The sequence below is a fragment of the Silurus meridionalis genome, chromosome 8 (genome assembly GCF_014805685.1).
Source record: "Silurus meridionalis isolate SWU-2019-XX chromosome 8, ASM1480568v1, whole genome shotgun sequence".
NCBI classification, from domain to species: domain Eukaryota; kingdom Metazoa; phylum Chordata; class Actinopteri; order Siluriformes; family Siluridae; genus Silurus; species Silurus meridionalis.
This window is the reverse complement of record NC_060891.1, coordinates 3,251,312-3,271,655: the sequence shown is the minus strand read 5'-3', so window position 1 is coordinate 3,271,655 and position 20,344 is coordinate 3,251,312. Positions and strand designations below refer to the sequence as shown.

Genomic DNA, 20,344 nt, shown 5'->3' with positions numbered 1-20,344 from the left:
GGCAGCTTTGAAGAGTACAATCGTGTTAATCAGATCGGATTAGATTAGATTAAAATTTTTCTGTCTCACAAGTCCTATCATTAACACCTTCATGGGTGATAGTTTCAATGATAGATAAAAGCAAGCAAAAATGCAGCCAGAAACCATAGTAAAAACAGAATCCTTGCCTGAGATTGGTTTAAAACAGTTGGTAGAATAATTAAATGCATGTGTTTTATATCCAGTGTTAAAAAAGGACCACCACCATCATGGAATCTCCAATTAACAGTGAACCAAAATGAGTCGAAAACAAAGCGCAGCGCTCGAGTAATGCTCAAGCATTCGTATGATATTCCTTCCTCAATTAATTATACAGTACTTGGTAGATTACACTTATGCAAAAATAGCCATTCACTGCAAAAGTAGAACACACAAGAAAAAAATTTATAAATTAAGGGGAAAGCTTTGGCACTGAACACATTTGCTAGCATTTATGAACAGAGCAGTAAAGAGCTACACTTATTTCTTCATAAGAACATTATCTACAATAAAAAAAAAAGTCCACAGAGTTAATGATCCCTCAAAAAAAAAAAAAAAAAAAAACACAGGGCCTCATATAATAAAGTGTGCAATCCAACACACGTGCATACATTTGCATAATGTGTTTGTGCTCTTCATTTCACATTTTTCATTCTGCTCGAAAAAAACAGAAAGAACAAGCACAGCTTTTGAATCAAGAGTGTGCTAATGGAACGGCGTGATCGTATACAGTGATATAAATAGATCTAAAATGCTACAAAAAAATTGATAACAGTGCATCGAACTGTCGATTGCCAAATGTTTCTTTCTCACGTTTTGTTGCAGGCTGATTATTGATATATACTTATTTTCATTTGAGAAACTATAGAATTATATCGATGAAATTCATATCTATCACTCAAGGCCAATACACTGATTCATCTGGCGTTCGACTTTTTCATTGAACTATTAAAATGTGCATCAATTGTTGATTGATTTTGTCCTGATGATAGAGGCGAGCTATATATTTAGCCACGATTCCATCCCTTTTAGCATCCTGTGGTTTGCGGCTCAGTGTTCAGGGAGTGGACAGAACGATATGCCAAAATAGACAAAAAATTTGGAAAACAGTAGATTGGTAGATTGGTTGCATCATGGTAGCTGCACAACCCTTAATGTTGACGGTGATATTTAGACGTATCGTTAATTTCACACATTTACATGTTAATGGAGACGTAGCATAAATTGGCCATATGTCACATGGGCACATATAGCACTCTACAAATGACATGATACTCAACAAAAGGTCAATTGGACGGTGTTTAATACTGTCCTGTTTGAAAATAAAACCGTAGTTTGTCCTCTACTTTTAACCAATAAATGAATCACAAAGTAAAAAAAGCTGGTGTGGCTGAACGTCATTTTCAAATAAGCGCATTAATCGGTCAGTTACATCACAGGACTTTAATATTCAGATCTGTCTTTTGTTCCCTGTACATGTGCATATTCCTGCGCTTCAGCTGCTACCCCCTGCAAGGTACGACATTAGCTAGCTCAGTTTTATAACTAGCTGACTGGAAGTCAGTAAGCTAGCTCATTAGAAGCTGTAGCTAATAGATAAAAGTCGAAATAGAGAATGGCTGGTTTTTATTTTAGTGTAGAATTAGTTGCCGAATAGAATTTATTTCTTGCCTAGCTAGCATTTGCTGCGGTGCTGCTAGCAATAAACTCCTTGTGCTTGTTGTTATGTTTCGAAAGTGTTTTCAGGTTAGCTGTATTGTAGAAAGCGTAGTCTTGAAATGACACAGACAACTTTTGATATTGCTATTATGATATTTTGATATCATAGTCATCAGATATGAGAGTAAAACTGGTCTCTGGGTCTTATGACATTGTTACACTTATTATTTCAAAGAAATTTGAATATTAGACCTTTTGGATGTGTATGATATGTGTATGTGTTCACATACATACATACATACAGACCTTTAAGCTTTTCTGTAAAATTCCCGCAAAAGATCCTGAAAAGTAACTCGATTTCAGTCACTACACTATAAACTGCGAAGGACAAACACGTACACGATTCATAGGTCTGTAAAACACTGCCTACTTGACATACACCGATATCTACACTATACCGTACTGAAATAAATAATACACGACTATATCCTATTCGACACATCATTTCTCCCGCCGGAGTCGTTTACGATTCGGTGAGTTGGATGTGAGACGAAGTGGAATAACGACTTGAAACAAATCACCAAATGTGATAAATAAGGCATTAAGAAAACAAACCGGTCCACCGCGAGGGTTTATCACATAATAAAATATGTTTTCTGCATTCATTCAAAATGAATAAATATGGAAAGTGCTCAGCATGACTATCAAAATAAATTAATTCAACCGCTTCATTTGTTTTTTTTGTTCCTTCTTTTTTTTTTTTTTTTTTTTTTTTTACAAAAATAAACCAGAGCTGTCTAATCAGATCATGCCACTCCTCATTCGGGGTGGCTTTACCATATTTTCCGGACAATAAGCTTCACTTACTAATGTATGAATGACGGACATACCTGAAATTCTGCGGGTGCCAAATTAGCAAGCCAATTATATTTTCATTATTGTGAATACATTGTTTTTGAAATGGACCTTTAATAATATTCAACAACACTTTGTGTTAATCCAGTTGCACAATCTGAGCTGTTTTGCTTTGGCTCTGATCTCTTTAGTGTCTAAAAATATATCTTGCATTACACTAATTTGACAATGGATATAAAGGTTGTAAACGGCAATAGAATCCTTCATAGTTTAAAATATCAGTGATATGATTGTGATTTTTGGTCGCACAATAGTCGTGCAATGTATTGATGTTACAAGACGAGGTTCTGCTTTTTTCAGCATTGGTCATATTACACAAATTTGGTCCGAAATTTATGACATTTTTGCTCGCCAGCCTGTGGTCATAACGTCACTGTAACAGCTGCTGAGGCAACACCGTCTCGCGGCTTCTCGTGATTCAGTCACCAACTTCATTCTATTGGTTCGTGTTCATAGACACGAATTTTTCCATGTGATTTAGCATGACTACCTCAGTTGCTATGGAGATGGTGCCAGACAAAGCCAGTCATGTAGCTAAAGCAATCAAAACAAAGATAAAATTCAGCAAATAAGACACTAAAATGTTAACAAATTCTCTCAATAACAGAGGTTATTTGCGTCCGTCTAGTGTCCTGATATACGCTTAACCGCAAGGTAACTGATTATGCCCACACAATACTGCAGTTGATATTCTGACATGTTTAGTGCAGCAGGCAGTAAGATTACAAAACATGCCATATAGTCAGTTTGTTAAAAAAATAATCAAACGATATAATCAATTAGTTTTTTTGTAAAAAGGAAAAAATTTCTGGTTGTTTAACCTAATTGTCTGACAGGAAACTATGATAAATGATCAAGTATGAACAAAACCTCAGGCTAGTAATATCCCACCCCTACTAATAACTACCCCTGATAAGCACAAATCAAAACCTTATCCAGGTCTATTATAGAAATTTTCCAATTTTGGCACCTAAAAAAATAACAGATGGCAGTTTGTTGTATTCGTTTTGCTTATTAAAGGGGAAACAATGTGTCTTATAGCCTGGAAAATATGGTATCAACCTTATTTCGCTCTTATTTCACTCTCGACCAATGAACACATTACCCGATTTAACCCCAGTACCATTTGTCGAGGTTATTAAAAGCTTTGTACTCGTTGTGTCTTCTGACATAATCACACGCAAGACAAGTGTGTTCAGCCCAGAAGTAGGCTTTCTTTACCTTGAAGTGTTTACGCCAGTCAAAGTACCTCAAGTATTTTTCCTCATTCTTGTCCAGAAATAAAAGGTATTCAGCCAGCTCTTTGGGGGACGAGAAGTCATCCACGTGGATAAAAGCATCGCCCTCGACGAAATTCTGATAATTCTCTCTAGGTGGGCCCAAAACTACTGGCACTGTGCCGACTGAGAGGGGGTTGTAGAGTTTCTCCGTGATGTAGTCCTTGTGAATCGAGTTCTCAAACGCCAAGTAGAACTTGCAGCTTGCGATGGTGGGGAAATAGTCCTGGTCCGATATGTACTCGCCGAACGCCTGGCCATAGGCGTGGATCTCCACGTGCTTGTACAGTTCGTTATAGTACTTCACTCGGACATGCTCCGGGTTCCAGTTGCTTACTATCCAGCAGATCAACTTGCTCTTGCTCGGGGGCACGAAACCTTCCTCGCCTTGCGAGGCGACAATGGCGCCGTAAGGCACTTCGATATCAGCATCCTGGCGGTAATTCAGGGTCAGGTTGAACAGGTTCTCGATGCCGGGTAACTGGGATGAATGCGAGGGTGACTCGAGGTTCATCCAGATCCATTTTTGCAGAGGAGGTCGATACGCTGGCGGCATATTCGACAGATCAGTGCTGATGTCCCTGTGGTGGATGACGACTGCATCGGATTTGTTGTAAAGGTTGCGGTCAGCAGTTATGAAACAATTGTCTATACTGAACAGGGAGCTGCACACGTTCAGGTCATAGGTTTCCCCAAACGGCCAGAGCCAGACGAGCACCGTGGTCTGGTTCTGCTCACTTCTGTTGGACAGGAGACTCTTTACTCGAGCCGTGGATGTTTCCGACTCAACCGGGCCTGATAACCAGCTAGTGGACGGCTTGAAGTACATCAAAAATAGAGTCACAAAACAGCCCAGTAAGAAGGTGCCAATCAGGAGCGGTCGCAGGATTCTGTGTGTAGGTGCAGATGGCATACTCTGGCCTTTAAAAAAAGAAAAACGAAATGAAATTAATATTGAAAATGTTGTGGTAAATAAGAAATGAGCAAATAAAAACTGTTTACCTGGTAGTTTTGCAGTCATTCAGAAATACTTTTGCAAAGCAGGTGCTTCAGCCGATTATTTCCTTTCTAACAGTAACAAAGCAAAATGTAGCTAGGGAGAGTTTGAAGCTTCATTTGGCCCAGTCTTGGAAAAGGTGTGTAAAGTTCTCTCAGTGTAGGTCTCTATTGAAAACGTGACACAAAAGTACACCATCAAATAGTTAACTTAGACTTAGACTAAACACATCATTTATTTAATAAATATACATATATGTATACAGACACCTGTTTATGAAAGGGCAATGTGTTAGAAGGTCCGTCTGAACCGAAAAAATAAAAGCGAACCATCTGTACCTTATTAAATTGCATAGCCTCATATTTTTTCCATTGAATCGCATTATGTTGAATCAAATCAAAAACGGATTACACCACATTTTGTCATAATTGGGGTGAATCACGTCAGTAGCCACTTCATATGTATCTTGAATATATCGTATCGTTGGCGATGCATCGAGATGCGAATCGGATCGGCTTCAGTTACAGAGATGCACATCCCTAACATATAGTGAAATGGCACACAATATGGCGCAATTACACCGTTTCGCCCATTTTGTTTTGGTCACAAGGCATTTGCTTTCAGCACTACCGCCCCCCCAAGCACTGGCTCCAGGGGTAGGTCTTTTCAGCCCTATGGGGCTGTGTACAAGATGCCCCCATAGCCAGTTAGACCATGAAGATTTTGGGCCAGAACCAAAATCTGATAGAGTGAATGTATCTTACATTTGACTCAGCTGTAGTTAAGGATAAATTAGTCTAGACTGACCCTCAGTGGATGCCACAAACGGATATCTTTCGTGCGCTTTTTTTGGCCACAATCTTCAGACTCCTGAAGGCTGCAACCCTGATGGCTCTCTGCAATTCCATACATATTGGTTTGCAAAAGCAATACAAGTGTTCACTAAAAGTCCACACAGAAAACTTAACCATATTAAGGATAATACATGAATCTATGGTGAATAACATGAAGAATACAACAAGCTCTGGATGAATTGGCTCCCAACCATCAGTGATTTGTATTTTCTTTCTAATATCAAGGACTGTTATCTCTTAATTCCTTATATATTACATACATAACCCTGCTTGTGTCTATTTGCACAGTGCGTCCTGGATCTGCTGTGTTACTCTGTGATTCTCAATATTTCCTTGCACATCAAGATGGGTGACAATGAAAAGGGTTTTCACTTGAGTAAATGGGAATACTGCCATCTTCAGGAAACCCTGACAGCTTGCACTGTTCAATGACATCAATGCATTTCCAAAATATATGGAATATATCGAATAAATGATGCTTCATATTGTCCATGGCTTGTTTCAGGTCTAATATATTTAGCTTGGTTTTGTCAGGAGCTTAATTTTGCTTCCAATGCAGCAGACATTGACAGACACAAAAAAATTTAAGATTAGCGTGCAAGACTTTGAACCTCAAAAACCACAGTCTGTGCCTGTGCATCAGACTGTTCCGTTTACTGAAATACAGCGTTGTGATACATCCTGTTTTATTGCTTAATGCACACACACACACACACACACACACACACACACACACACACACACACAAAAGTAGCCAGTGTGACATTGGTAATCCTTGCCCACTCTGTTTTTTTGCACTTGTCTAAGTAGTGAAACCTGATTTGGTACGGTTCCGTGCATTATTAAATGCTTTACAGCTCAGCGTGCTTGTAAAGAATTATGTGTTGCCATAGCCTTCACTTCGATTCGAACCAGACCGGCCAATTAATTTCCCTCTGACCTCCTTCATCAACGAGGTGTTGATGCCATCAGCTGCAGGACTGACTCACTGGGGGTATTTTGGTTTGTGTGTTTGTTTTTCCCCAACATTATGGATACTGTAGGTTTTTTTGATAAAAATCAGCTGGTTTTGAATTACACAAATCAGTCACCAGCAACCATACCACCTCATTGTTTTCTCCTCCATCTGATGTTTGATATGAGCAACAACTCAAGCACTTCACCTGTACTGAATCTACATGAAGCCATGCATTGCACTGCAGATGATCAACTCAAATCAAATGATTGCAAATGTATTAAGGAATAATAATTCAATTTGCATTGATGCTGTACACGTCTCCCTTTCAGACTAAACAGTAACTAAGCCTGCTTGCATCAAGTGCACCAGGATTCACTAGTGTTAAAGAAAGCAAGAAAATCAACCCTGCTGATTGTATTGTAAATGCATAATTTTGTGTGTGTGTGTGTGTGTGTGTGTGTGTGTGTGTGTGTGTGTGTGTGGGGTGCATGCAGTATACTCACGTGAGTTTTTTTTTTATTTTTTTTTATGTTTGGTTTTTTTTGGGGGGGGCAGGGGGAAAATTGACAGAAGAGCATGATAGCGACTGCATTTCATTTCATTACACTGAGTGCATGAACCATTTCATTAGCCAACCCTCACATTGTTAGAAGAAAAGCGATTATGATCTTCTGAGAAGGTAGCGCGTGCACGGGGGGATATTTTCTACTCTACAACGCAAATATTATATATAATTCATATATTATATATAATTCATTTGTAAAGATTTACATCTCTTTCAAAAAAAAAAAAAAACCAAACAAACAAGGTCGCGTCTTCACGTGCGCGTTTTCTATTTGCGACATGAACAAATAATTATTATTATAATAATAATAATACTGTTACTATTAATAATGGGCGCAAAACCTCTACTCACCATCGCATTGGATTGTGTCTGAATGAAAGCCTAAAGGAGGAAAAGGAGCAGTAGAGGCTGCAGCATCATCATCATCATCATCATCCGTCCATTTCCATCTCTGCGGCTCTCTCCCACACAGCGCGCGCATGCGAGTGAGAACTCAGGCGAGGTGGATTAACGGTGCATACCCTCATCCAGCATCTCCAAGCCATGCTCTTCCCCTGCCTCTCCGAGCAGGACATGTGGACTGTGATGCACAGACATGTCGCTGTCGATGCGTCTATGGGGGGAGGGAGGGGAGGGTGTCGGGGGTTGTGCCTCTGCCTTTGGTGCGCGGTTGTTTGTGTCTTTATGGTGTCCAATGCGGCTCTCTGAAGATGCGTTCTCATGCAGAATTTAAAGGGGGAAAAAAAAATGGAACACACCAACACAAGGTATCATAAAAATGCTGATATTCTATCATTTCCATTAACTAAAGTCCTTTAGAAGCTGATACACACTATATTGGTATATATGAGTTGCTCGTTTTTAGAAAACCAAGCACCAATGGTGCCTCCTATTGTTAAACCTGCTTATTATTCTACCTAGGATGTCTCGCAAGCCTTGGTAGAAGCCTAGGTACAGGTACAGCCTATGTACAGCAACCATAGTTCCTCCAAATCTAGGTGGGTCTAGGGCAGGGGTCACCTACATGGTGCTCCAGGTCGCCCGCAAGGACCACATGAGGAGTCTAAATATAGCTGTTTCCTACTTTGTTAAATCATTGTTGATAATTATTATGAGAAATCATTAACATGATCAGTGTCTTCACATAGATGAATATCAATAATTATTAATAATAACATAATAAAAGGTCAATTGATCAAATTTGTTATTTCAGATCAAACTGAAAACTGTGTGTATCAAACTGGTGGTCCTTCACATTAATCAGTACCCAAGAAGTAGCTCTCAGTTTCAAAACGGTTCGTGACCCCTGGTCTTAGCGCCTTAGCGCCACCACTGGTACAAATTTTGGCCATAATTTATAAGCACTTTATGGCCATAACCTTGAAACCAGGTACACCAAATTAAGAAGCCCAATGTCCTAGTGCCAAATTTAGAAGTACTGTACATTTATGGTCATATATTTTAAGCCAGGTACACCTAATTGAAAAGCCCAATGCCCTAATGCCACCACTGGTCCAAGTTTGGCACCTAATTTTAAAGTAAATGTTATGGTCATAACCTTTGAACCAGGTACAACAAATTGAAAAGCCTGGCTTCCAGGATCTATGCACACTATGACATCAACTTTTGTCTAATTATTTATATTATTCTTTAAATAAGGTTTGCCTTTTTAGGATTTCTGCCATCTTGGATTTTCCCCCATTCTCCTTCCTGCCACAAATTCTTTCCAATCATCACCAAATTGGGCACATGCCATCTTCTCAGTGAGCCTCACAAAAGTTCAAAAAGGTTTGGATAATCCAAAAGGGCCAACAAATGATGATTATCGTAATCATTACTATTCAACACCACACATTACCTGGTCACAATCACCACATTCTTGAAGGATTTATGCACCAACAGAGGACAGGAAATAAGAATTTGGTCATTTCTATGTCTGCTCTGAATACAAGCCCTGGCGGTTCTTTAGTACTATTCCCCAGTTACTTTGTGACCGTCTTTTCTGGGTCTGCTGCTTAAAAATAATTACAGGTCACTGTTCAAGTGCAGCATTACTCATAAAATAAACATAATACAGCAGAGATGTTTTGTTGAAGTCTCTTGAAAAGCTGCATTGTTTTCCATTCAAATGCCAGTACTATTTGGGCTATTTGGGCGAAAATATAATCAATATTCTGCCATTTTCTTATCATAATTGTTTGCCTGCATGAGAACTGAATGGTATTGGATTGAATGGTCTCTTATTTAGGATAGAACAAATACATTATATTTAAAATTCTTGAAATAATACATAATGGTTTTGAGCTAATGGAATAAATGCAGTTTGAGCATTATTATTATTATTATTATTATTATTATCATTATTATTTCCACATTTTCTGGTAAGAATGTGCAGAATTGAATAGAAACTTTATGCATTTATGAGCCTTGCCTACTTATGTGGTGGCATTGTATTGTTTACTTTTCATTAAAAAAAAACCCAAATGCATTAAAAGTATTTTTTGAATTAATTAATGACATTAATGAATTCATTTTTCCTGGTCAGGGTCATGAAAAATCCTCTAAACTCAAGCGAAAACATCGTGGACACCACGTGGCACTCGCATATTACAATGGAAATTCGCATTACAGAGTAAGACACTTTGTTTTAACCAAATAATCCCTTTATTGCAGCCCTCAAAGCCGGCGAGATGGACCTTAGAATGACCACCACAGTATTTGTAGGGTGTAGTCTCGTTTGATTGGTTCTCAGGAATTAAAATGCCGTATTTTATTGATTAGGATGACAAATCAACGAGAATACCCGGTGGTAACTAATACACTCCATCTGTATCTATCTATATGTATCAATTCTTATCCAATGAGGACTGTGGCTACCCTTTAAGCTTTACAAACATTTCTATTCACACACACATTTCTAATATAAACTTTTTTCTCATGTTAAATAATAATGTTTACACACTTAATATAATTTATATTCAGAAACTTTAACACTGTCTGGACAAAGGTTTGTGGACACCTATAACAGGCTACTCAAAATCAATTCCACTCCAACCCATGGAAATCATATCTTCATTAAGCTCACTTTGTGAATAGAGTCATTGTCATGCTGGAACATGCAGCACATTTGGTGTAAAAGTTTGAGGAAGAACCACATATGGATGGAAAAGTCATGCGTGCCAATACTTTTGTCCATATAGTGCATTTTGGCCTGTCCACCTACTGGGAAAATCCATGCAAACATTAGAGAGAATAGACAGTAACCTGAACTCAGGATCGAACTGTGGACTGTGGAGCTGTAATGCAGTGAGTGAGTGCTGTGCCAATACATAATGATTTATTTATTTATTTATTTACAGGCTTTATTGGATTAAATTCAAACACACACATTAAATATTCAGCTGTATCTAATACAATCTAAGAAAAATATTCCTGAACAATGTTAGCACTTCTGGTGTGTTACAGATGGAAGGTACACCAGATAATATTCTGTAGCTAGATAATGCCACGACTTTCCTATTCAAGTCATTTTAGACTTTGACACAAGCAATGATTTCAGGGACCAGAGACGTTTTTAACGTTACATTATTATCCTCAAATCAGCTCTGTCCACTGTCTTTTGTAATTTGCTCTGCTCATATGTAGTACTGAAACATTGTGGGTTGACAAGTGTCAGAAACTCACATAGAGAACGACCTAGTTTTATCAACGTCTGCTTCTCCTTCCTCAAATGTAGGAAAGGAAAGAAAGAAAAAAGGTGCACAGTCAGCTGTCTCATCTCTGCGTATCGGCATCACAGCTACATGACGACAGGTGAAAATGAGCCCACAGTCATTTGTGAAATGAAGCTGATTGCATTTGTGCTTCATTTGAATTATTTATTTATTTATTTTACTAAACAGAGTAAAGGACTTTAGCTGATGCTGACCAGTGTGAAATGTGGTTTTCTCTACTAATGCTGTGAAAATTTTGAGGAAGCTCATTCGACTTTACCATAATCACATGAAATCTTCCTCGTGTCTTTATCTTGTGGACACCAGACCACAAGATTCATACTTTTAAAACATCCTTTCTCACATTTAGACTCCATGTGCTGTTATAATAAGCTCCATTCTTGTTATTTACAGCTTTGGCTAGCTAGTTATCAAGCTAGGCTAGAGCTAGCTAGCATACTGTCGGCTCTGTCCAAGCAGCTAATGTTTTAGCTATACAACTTTTCCGGCAGTGTTTTAAATTTGCCACCTCAACTACATCTATTTTGTTTTTCAAAAACGTGCCTTTTTATAAGCAATGGAATAATGACTTCCTGAGTCTTTTTTTTTTTAAGAAGTACAACTTTTAGTGACCTCCAAAACATTGTGTAGAGCTAGGCTTTTAGTGAAAAGGTTTACTAGCAAATCTAAGCAATACTTGAACTGATTCCAACTAAATACTTGCTTGGTGAAATTCATAAATAGGGTTTAGTCAAATCAAATTAAATTTTGTGTGTGTATCAGTGTAGTTCCTTCATGCTGAGGAGTCTGATGACTTGTGGGAAAAAACTGTTACACAGTCCGGATGTGAGACCCGAATGCTTCTGTACCTCTATCCAGACGGCAGGAGAGTGAAGAGTGTGGGAGTTAGGGGTGTCATCAACCACAATTCTGGTGGCTTTACGGATGCAGCGTGTGATGTAAATGTCAATGATGGAAGAACGCGAGACAATGATTATCTTTTCAGACGTCCTCACTATCCGCTGTAGGGTTCCCAAACCAGGCGGTGAAGCAGTTGCTCAGGATACTTTCAATGGTCCTTCTGTAGAAGGTTGTAAAGACTGTAAGATCTTTACGATGTGAATACAAGGTATACGTGACAATACTATCTGGGCTAGCTATGGTTTACTATGTGTTATTAACAAATAGGCAATCATTTTACCTCAGGTTTTGTCCAGAGTGTATATATACTTGTCTGTTTCCTGCATTAAACCAATGTGTGCTGTGTGTTCCTTCCTAATATCAGTCAGGACACCACGGGCTTCGTAGAGCACATCGGAGACCTCTTCTAAACCTCTATGAATTCATTTTAGTTCGGGCATTATAAAAAGTCAACATGATAGGCTAAATAGGATTGCTCAATATAACTAATACATACCAGGTATATAATGACTGTGTGTACCCTTTTCTATTCAAATTCACTAAAGAAATATCCAATTTGAAAAATCTCATTAGATTTCGAATGCCATTGTATAGAATGGGACAGGCTCTGGAGGCGTAAAAGTCAGTAAATCTTCTTTTAATGATTGCAACACATGTCTTAATGCTGCAGTATGTAAGCACTATTGTCTACTATGATTGGGATTCACTTTCTGTGGTTATGCACCATTCTGCTTATTTAATCTCACAGCTCTTTCATTGATTCTGCTTCCGCATGACCTTCTATTGAGTTTTGTGGGCTACTGCATGCATTTACTGTGTCATCATGAGTACTGTGTCCATGTGAGTATGAAGAGTTTCCAAAACTTGTGTATATTCAGAGAAACAATTTTCAGCCTGTTTGGACTCCGGAATCCAGGAATAAATGTTAAAATGCTAAAATGTTTTTCGCTTTGATTCGCTGCCTGAGGCTTTTGTTTGACAGACTGACATGATTTTTTTTTCTTCCAAAAAAGATGCCAAAGGTAAGGTAAGATACGCTATGCAGACAAAAGTATTGGGACAGCTGATATTTCCATCCGTATGCGGTTCTTCTACAAACTGTTCCCACAAAGCCGAAGGGACACAATTGTATTTCTTTGGATGCGCTAGAATGAAATTTCCACTTGAATTGAATTAGGAGACCCAAACCTGTTCCAGCATGACAATGCTCCTGTGCACCAGCCAGCTCTATGAATACATGCTTTACATTGGTTGGAGTGGAGGATCTTCAGCTATAAAGCTTAAAACCCATTGAATACCTTTGGGATGAATTGGAATGCTGACTGCATTCTACCCTCCCCAGGCCTCCTCACCTCACAAATGTGGCTAAATAAATCTCACACAGATCTCCACACACACTCCAAAATCAAGCGAAACATCTTCCCTGAAGAGTGGCGTTTATTATAACATCAAATCAAGTGTGAAATGAAAGTTTTCAGAACGCACATAACAATCATATGGTCAAGTGTCCACAAATTTTTGTCTAAATAATGTAGAAGCCTAAACAAAACATCTGCATGTCATCTTTTTATTATTATTATATTTAGATTTCTGTACATCAAGTCTATTATTGAGGAGGAAAACATTTCTGACCTCCAAATCCTGGTCCCATATGAATCTTTCATCTAAAGTGTTGAATAATCAGACAATCACAGAGTGAGCGATCTTTACTTTCACAACTGGAATCAACAACGATGTTTATGTTTGTTTGTTATACAGAAGGCTATTTTTTTCTCATTTCATTAAGGACGTCTGACAGACATCTGCTGAGAGTGACATCACCATCCATTGACTTAACCCAAGCGGGATGGCTGAATACTTGGCGAAGTTCTGTGTAAATATTTAGCGTTTCTTTTTTTCCAAGTGAGTCAGCGCAGCCATTTCTCCTGCTCTTGATGGAATTTCTCCGCCCACCTGCGTGTAATGTCTAAATACAAAGTCGGCTTGTAGGGAAGATAATCCAGGTAAGCGTTTTGCCTCTCATTTTCGGAATGGCCGTTTCGATCTGAGTCCCTTCGTGCCACTCGTTGAACGATGTCACAGAGACGATCTGGGGCTTGGTGTCCAGCGCCGCTTTCAGGGACGTCTCGTAATACTTCCCGTTGATGCGGTTCCGCTTGTTCTGCCCGTTCCAGGGCCGGATGCTGGTGTCGATGTAGCCTGGACCTACGCTGGGGATGAAAATCAAACTGTTCTGATCACAGAAAGCCTTAATGGACTTCCAGTTACTTTGAGAGGAACCGTAGGAAAAGCTGTTAGTCGCGAAGTAGGTGTAGACGCCATCGAAGCCGGCAGCCAGGATTTCGGATTTATGTTTTTCCTCCACGAGCAGGCCGATGAAGATGCTATCGTACGGGGTGTTTCTGATGCTGGTCTTCCCAGTGCTCTTGAGCAGCTGTGCCCAGATTTTTGGACTTTGCAAGTAGGAGTCATAAATGTAGAACAAGGGTAGAAGCTTTCCAGTGCTCGACTTGTATCTGAAAAAAGCAGGATGCTCTCCGTACCTGTGTGCAGAAATCGTACATCGTAACGTCATAACACTAAATCATTCTGGTGGATTTTCATATGTGCAGGTGCTACGAATCAGACTCTGGTATACAAATCGCATCATTTCTAATAGCCAGTGATTAACATTATTACCATAAAATTGTTCAATTCAGTTAAATTCACGTGTAAAGCACTTTGCCTTAATGCACAGCGTCACAAAGGAGCTCTGTTTTGAACTTGTTTTGATTGGCGCTTGCTAGTATTTACTCAGCACGAACCTACAGTTCAGCCTTTTCAGTATGTTATATTTTTGTGTTTCTCTAAAATCAGTGCTTTTCCTCTCTATGTCTAGGCGGCCAGAATAATTTTCTGCTCCTTCAGACTTTCATGTGGGAAAAAAATACAAAATCCGAACTTCAGCTGAACCTGCACATCCCCTGCTGCTTCCTTCATCCAACTCTTCAAAGCGGAAAACCCGTGTCTGTAAAACAGAACCTGCGTATAACCCACAGCAGCCCACACATGACCACATGTCTGGTAGCGCACCTGCAATTTATGCAAAAAAGAAACCCCAAATCTGAAGCAAACAAACTGTAAACCCCTTTACCACGTACCAGTGTCTAATATATTCAACTTCACATGCCTCACTCTGTTCTTCACTAACTTGGATTGTATTTTGGTCCAATTACTAAAACCCTGTATCCCGTTTTATCATCAAACGTCCTGTGGTTCAATTCCATTACCTCGACTGACTCCTGATTAAAGGCACATAGATCTCAAAGGGCTTCCATTTTGATTTTGCATAAGCTGCTATTGATTTGTTTGGCTCAGCGCCTGAGAATCGTTTAAACGGAGTTTCGTTTTTTGTGCATTTTGCATGATCGCTGCTGGTTTCGTTGATTTACTTTGCGTTTCTCCAACCCTGGGAATCTGCCTGCAATTCTGAACCTTAATCATCTACATTATTACGACTATCTCATGTAAAACTGGCCTGCTGAAAATAAATAAATAAATGGAGATCTATGAAATGTCGCGGCTCAGTGGTTAAAATGATCGGAAGGTCATGAGTTCCAATCCCTGAATCACCAAACTGCCACTGCTGCTTCGACCAATCGGAGCTCGTTTGGGACAGCAGCCGGCGAGTGCACTTGCGTGTAGGGAGGACAGGGTGATTCGAGATTTGACCCACAATAAATAACAACAATTAGATTTAAGGAAGCTTTTTGATTAGTAATCCTTTATGTTCCTTTATTAATCTTTACTTTTCTTTATACTTCATTATTTTCCTTCATCATCCTTTTTTTTTCTTTTTCCTTTCTTTTCCTTTTTTTCTCTTTATATTCCTTTTTCTTTATTTCCCTTTATTATCCTTTATTTTCCTTAGCATCCTTTATTTTTCCTTTCTTATCTATTATCCTCATTTATTATCATTTATTTTCCTTCATTATCCTTTATTTATTTATTCCCCCTTATTTTTCTTTATCTCCCTACAATTATCCTTTATTTTCATGATTATCCTTTATTTTTCCCTTTATATTCCTTTATTTTTCTTTATCTCAAATCATTATCCTTTATTTTCATTCATTATCCTTTCTTTTCTTTTTTCTTCATATTCCTTTCTTTTTCTTTATATTTCTTTCTTTTTCCTTTTTTTATCCTTTATTTTACTTTCTTTTTCTAAGCTTGTTTGAGACGGTCAGAATGCTTCACCTCCTGGTTTTTGAAGTAATACGTGAGTGAAGATAAACCAGAACGGACCAGACCGGATCGGACCAGACCAGACCAGACCGGACCAGACCAGACCAGACCAGACCAGACCAGATATGCAGGATTAAAAAAAAGGGTTTGAAAATAAAGTCTGTGTCGTTGATACTCACTTCTCAATAATGTATTTGATATTTTCAAACATATTCTTGTCATTGCGTTCCTGGTATGGCTCGATATGAAAAACCACCTGAAAACAGAAAAAAAAAATGAACCGCATTTTCTTTTCTTTCTTTAAAAAAAAACAAAAAAAAAAACGTCCTACCTTCACTTTGTATTTCGCAGCTACTTCCAGAATCAAAGGCACAATGTTTTCGGTCGGTTCGCCGTTCTCGTCCTTCATGCCAGGTGGGTACCAGGACACCGCAAGAACACCTGAAACGCAAACGTCAAAACAATACAAAGCGCTGACACTGGAGACTCCTTCCATCAATGCTACAGGTTGTTCGATCTTACCGATGGCTGCTGTCCGTAACTGCTGCATATGAACCTCGATAACGGAAGGGTCCCGAGAGCTGTATGCCCCCAGGGCCGGGTAAAAATTGGCGCCGATGTCGTCCGGAGGCTCGTGCGTCCCTGTCGCGTAATTCTGCGCTACATTGGCGTTCCAGTGTGGCAGAAGCGGATGATTCCAGTGAATGTACTTCCCGTCGAAGCGAGGGTTCCCGTACCACGTGTAGTAAAAGACGTGCACGTTGTAGTTCGGAGGAGGAAGATCTTGATCTTGAGAAGTTTTACGAAACACGCTTACAACCTTCTCCTGCCAGATCTTTTTGATCACGCTGGGCTCTGGCAGGGCGTCGACCTGCACATCTTCCTGCCTTTCTTGAGGAAAGATTTCGAGTCCAAAGCCACCACCTGAGATCCTGTCTTCTGGAGACAGGAGTTTCAGAACGACCAGGATGAAGAGGGACAACGCAGACAGGGCCAGGCATATTTTGCGGCGAAATCGCGTCATTCTCCGGAGAACCAGGCCTGTTCCACAGACAGGGGCTCGGTCAGGAGGTCTGCGCTAATTCTGACATCTGTGTCTTCAAGTCTTTGCTCGGTCATTATGCTGCATCCTTGGGAAACAGAAGAACAGTGGGCTAATTTCCATGTGCCATTGGCAACTCATTTTTGCATACAGTATGCCTTCGCTGAAACATTTGTTTAACCAGCGAGACGAGATTTTAACACATTCTCATCAGTGTTCTTTCATTATTCACAGCCGAATATCGGCATTTAACATTACTTTATAGTGCCTTGTAAATATCTACTTTCTCTCTGCTGTGATATCGCCCTGATGTCTTTTCCTCATCGTCTCTGACGAATCTGTTCGAACTTTTCCAAAAAAATGTATCAGCAGTAACACACCACTGAGGGGTGACATGAAGAACACTGGGTGGGGGTACTGTATTATATAGCAGCTGAACAGTCAGATCTCAAGGAAGATCTCAAGGAAGGAAGGAAAAGGACAGGAGAAAGAATGGTAAAGAGAGAAATTAAAATTAAAGAAGGAAGGATGGATAAGAAAGGAACAAAAAATAAGTCAGGAATGAAGGAGTGAACAAATAAAAGAAAAAAAAAGAAGGATGGAAAAGAAAAAGAAGGAAGGAAGAAACGAGTGAAAAGGAGAAGGAAGGAACATACAAACAAAGGGGGGAACAAGGAAAAAGAATGGAAGGAAGGAGGAAATGAAAGAAGAAGGAAGGAAAAGGTGAGAAGGAAGTGCAAGGAATGAACAAACAATAAGATGAAAAATAAGGAGGAAGGGGAAAAAGAAAGGAGGAAAGGAAAATGAAAGAAGGGAGGAATAAGGAAAGAAACAAAAGAAGAGGAAGAAAAAGTAAAGAAGGAAGTGAAAGGAAAGAACGAATAAAGAAAGTAATGAAAAATAAGGAAGAGACAAAGATTGGAAAAGAAAGGAAGGACAGATGGATGGATGGATTTAAGTAACTACTGTCATTGGACAAATGGATGAGTGTAAAGACTTGAACAACTCCAAGGACAAAGTGTGATGGTTTGACGATGCGTGTTCTTCTCTCTGAGCAGTGATTAGCGTCAACTGGAAGGACAACCAGTGAACCGACACCGAACCGACACCAGGATGAACATCATCATGGACTCCCAGGGTTCATTATATACATTTAAAATGCAAATATCATCTGAAGAACAGTAACCGTGTGAGTTTATTAAACTGTTGTTTCGGCTTGGCTGATAATTAAGCATGTACACAGATACATTTAATAATAATTAATAAGCAATAAATAACAGTAAGAGTACCTTCAGTTACATTGCGGTATGTGAATCTGATGTCAGTATTATTAAGCGTTTACCCGGAAGTGTCAGACCCTGAATCCAAATCAGCTGCAAATTCCACATCAAGGGCACTAAATAGTCTACAACAGCCATCGTTATATAAACCAACAAGTGCACTTGAGCGTAGGGAGGACGGGTCGATTTGAGTTCCGACTCACAATAAACAACAATACGCTGAATAAGGCTGAATCTGATTTAAAGACCCTTTGGTATCCTTTATAGTCGCTTGTTTGAAAAAAAAATATTTAAAAAATCTACAAAAATTATTTCTTTTATATGCCATAAATGAAATATTATTTGAAATAATTATAAATAATATCAAATATATAATAAATATAAATTTCCGTATATTCAAATTCGGTATAAAAACGTGTAGATATTAACGATCAGGCACATAAAGAGCTACCTAACTTGCTGATTTAGGGGTGTGCGGTGGGGCTTCGATTCCTGGAGTCGATTCCTGGAGTCGATTCCATAAACTAAAATTTCCTGTTCCAAAATAATATTGATATTCTTTATGTTTAACATCAGTAATGGTTTGGATAAAGTAGATTAGTTAAAAAAGTTTAACTGGGTAAGAATAAAGCAACGTGTTTTATGACTTTTGGTCATAAAAATGTTTTTTTTTTCCTGTATTTCTCTTGAATTTCTATTATTTTTACCCCCTATTTTTTCTTTCTTTTCTTTTTTTATTTAATTTACTTTATTTATCTTTTCCCCCTGTTCACTTTAAGGTTGCTGATTTGGTGCTTATGAAGCACTTATTACCCTCAGTAAATAAATAACTTACTGCCCAGTGTATACATTTAAATCCTTTTTTTTTATTAATCAAAACCCAAAAACGCAATCAAAGCATTTTATTGCAAATCCTATTCAAATCCAATGGCAAGGTGAACTAGGTCTATAACTAGTATTATTCATTTAAAGTACAGTGTGTGTGTGTGTTTCAGTTCAGTTCAGTACATCGTATGCTGCTGCTTGTGCCTGTTGCTTGTAGTTTTAAATATTCTTACGATTTTGTCGTATTGCTCTCGTCATCGTAACGTTCAGTTCTGTCAGGCTGCTTTTGCGACAGTGCCCTGTTTTACAAATCAAATCGATGCTAGGAATTAACACTTTTACTGATTTGACTGAGCTACAAATTTGCAGAAGTTGTCAGACCATCTACAGAGGTATCAGCTGGCCATTTCTAAAACACCAGTACAACAATATGGAGAATGCTTTGTTTTTGCTCTTTTGCATAAATACATGATATACATTGTGTTCAGGTTGGAATGGAAGAACTCAAGTGTCCTACACTTGGCCTCCTTAACCCCATTGAACACCTTTGAGAGGAACTGGAATGCAAACTGAACCCAAGACCTCCTCATCCAATATTCAACCTTATTATTGTCCTTGTAGCAACACGGCTACACTAAAAAGCCTTCCAGATGAGATTGGAACTGCCAGTCTGGGACTAAACTTGGACCTGGGCAAGAAAAATCCAGACCAGTTTCCAACACACCCGTTTGTGTTGTTTTTAGTCTCTATATCTTTGGCTGGGTTTTTTTTTATTTTTTTTATCATGTTCTGCATGGCAGACCCTAAACACAAGAGTGTGTTTAAGGCATTTTTATTTATTTCAAATCACTGACTCACTGCAGATTGGAGTTTATTTCTGTCGATTCTTGGAGGATGGAGAGGCAGATGTGAGCGTTGCCATGGTAATAGGCATGGAGAATATCTTCTCAAATATTTCTTACCAAAAGTCTTTGGCAGAACACACACACACACACACACACACACACACACACACACACATACATACATTTAATTGGATTCATCGTCTCTTAACTGCTCTTTTATCTTTTTTTTTTCATTCTGATCAGTGATGAAG

The 20,344-nt window shown here is 38.8% G+C and overlaps 2 protein-coding genes across 2 annotated transcripts; both read right to left on the bottom strand.

Moving 5' to 3' along the window:
• Nucleotides 1-2,404: 2,404 nt before the first annotated feature.
• fut9a (fucosyltransferase 9a) lies at nucleotides 2,405-8,079 on the bottom strand. The gene is made up of 3 exons (XM_046855160.1): nucleotides 7,595-8,079; nucleotides 4,872-5,033; nucleotides 2,405-4,790 (listed from the first exon to the last, which is right to left on the bottom strand). Exons 2-3 carry the CDS (start codon nucleotides 4,888-4,890, stop codon nucleotides 3,703-3,705), a joined length of 1,107 nt encoding a protein of 368 aa, XP_046711116.1. The 5' UTR covers nucleotides 4,891-5,033; nucleotides 7,595-8,079; the 3' UTR covers nucleotides 2,405-3,702.
• A 5,203-nt stretch (nucleotides 8,080-13,282) lies between these two features.
• Nucleotides 13,283-18,625, bottom strand: manea (mannosidase, endo-alpha). Its single transcript, XM_046855157.1, is given in 6 exon segments — nucleotides 13,283-13,894; nucleotides 13,897-14,420; nucleotides 16,281-16,357; nucleotides 16,433-16,542; nucleotides 16,624-17,231; nucleotides 18,433-18,625. Coding segments are annotated over 5 exon segments (1,323 nt in total). The 5' UTR covers nucleotides 17,126-17,231; nucleotides 18,433-18,625; the 3' UTR covers nucleotides 13,283-13,784.
• Nucleotides 18,626-20,344: the final 1,719 nt, after the last annotated feature.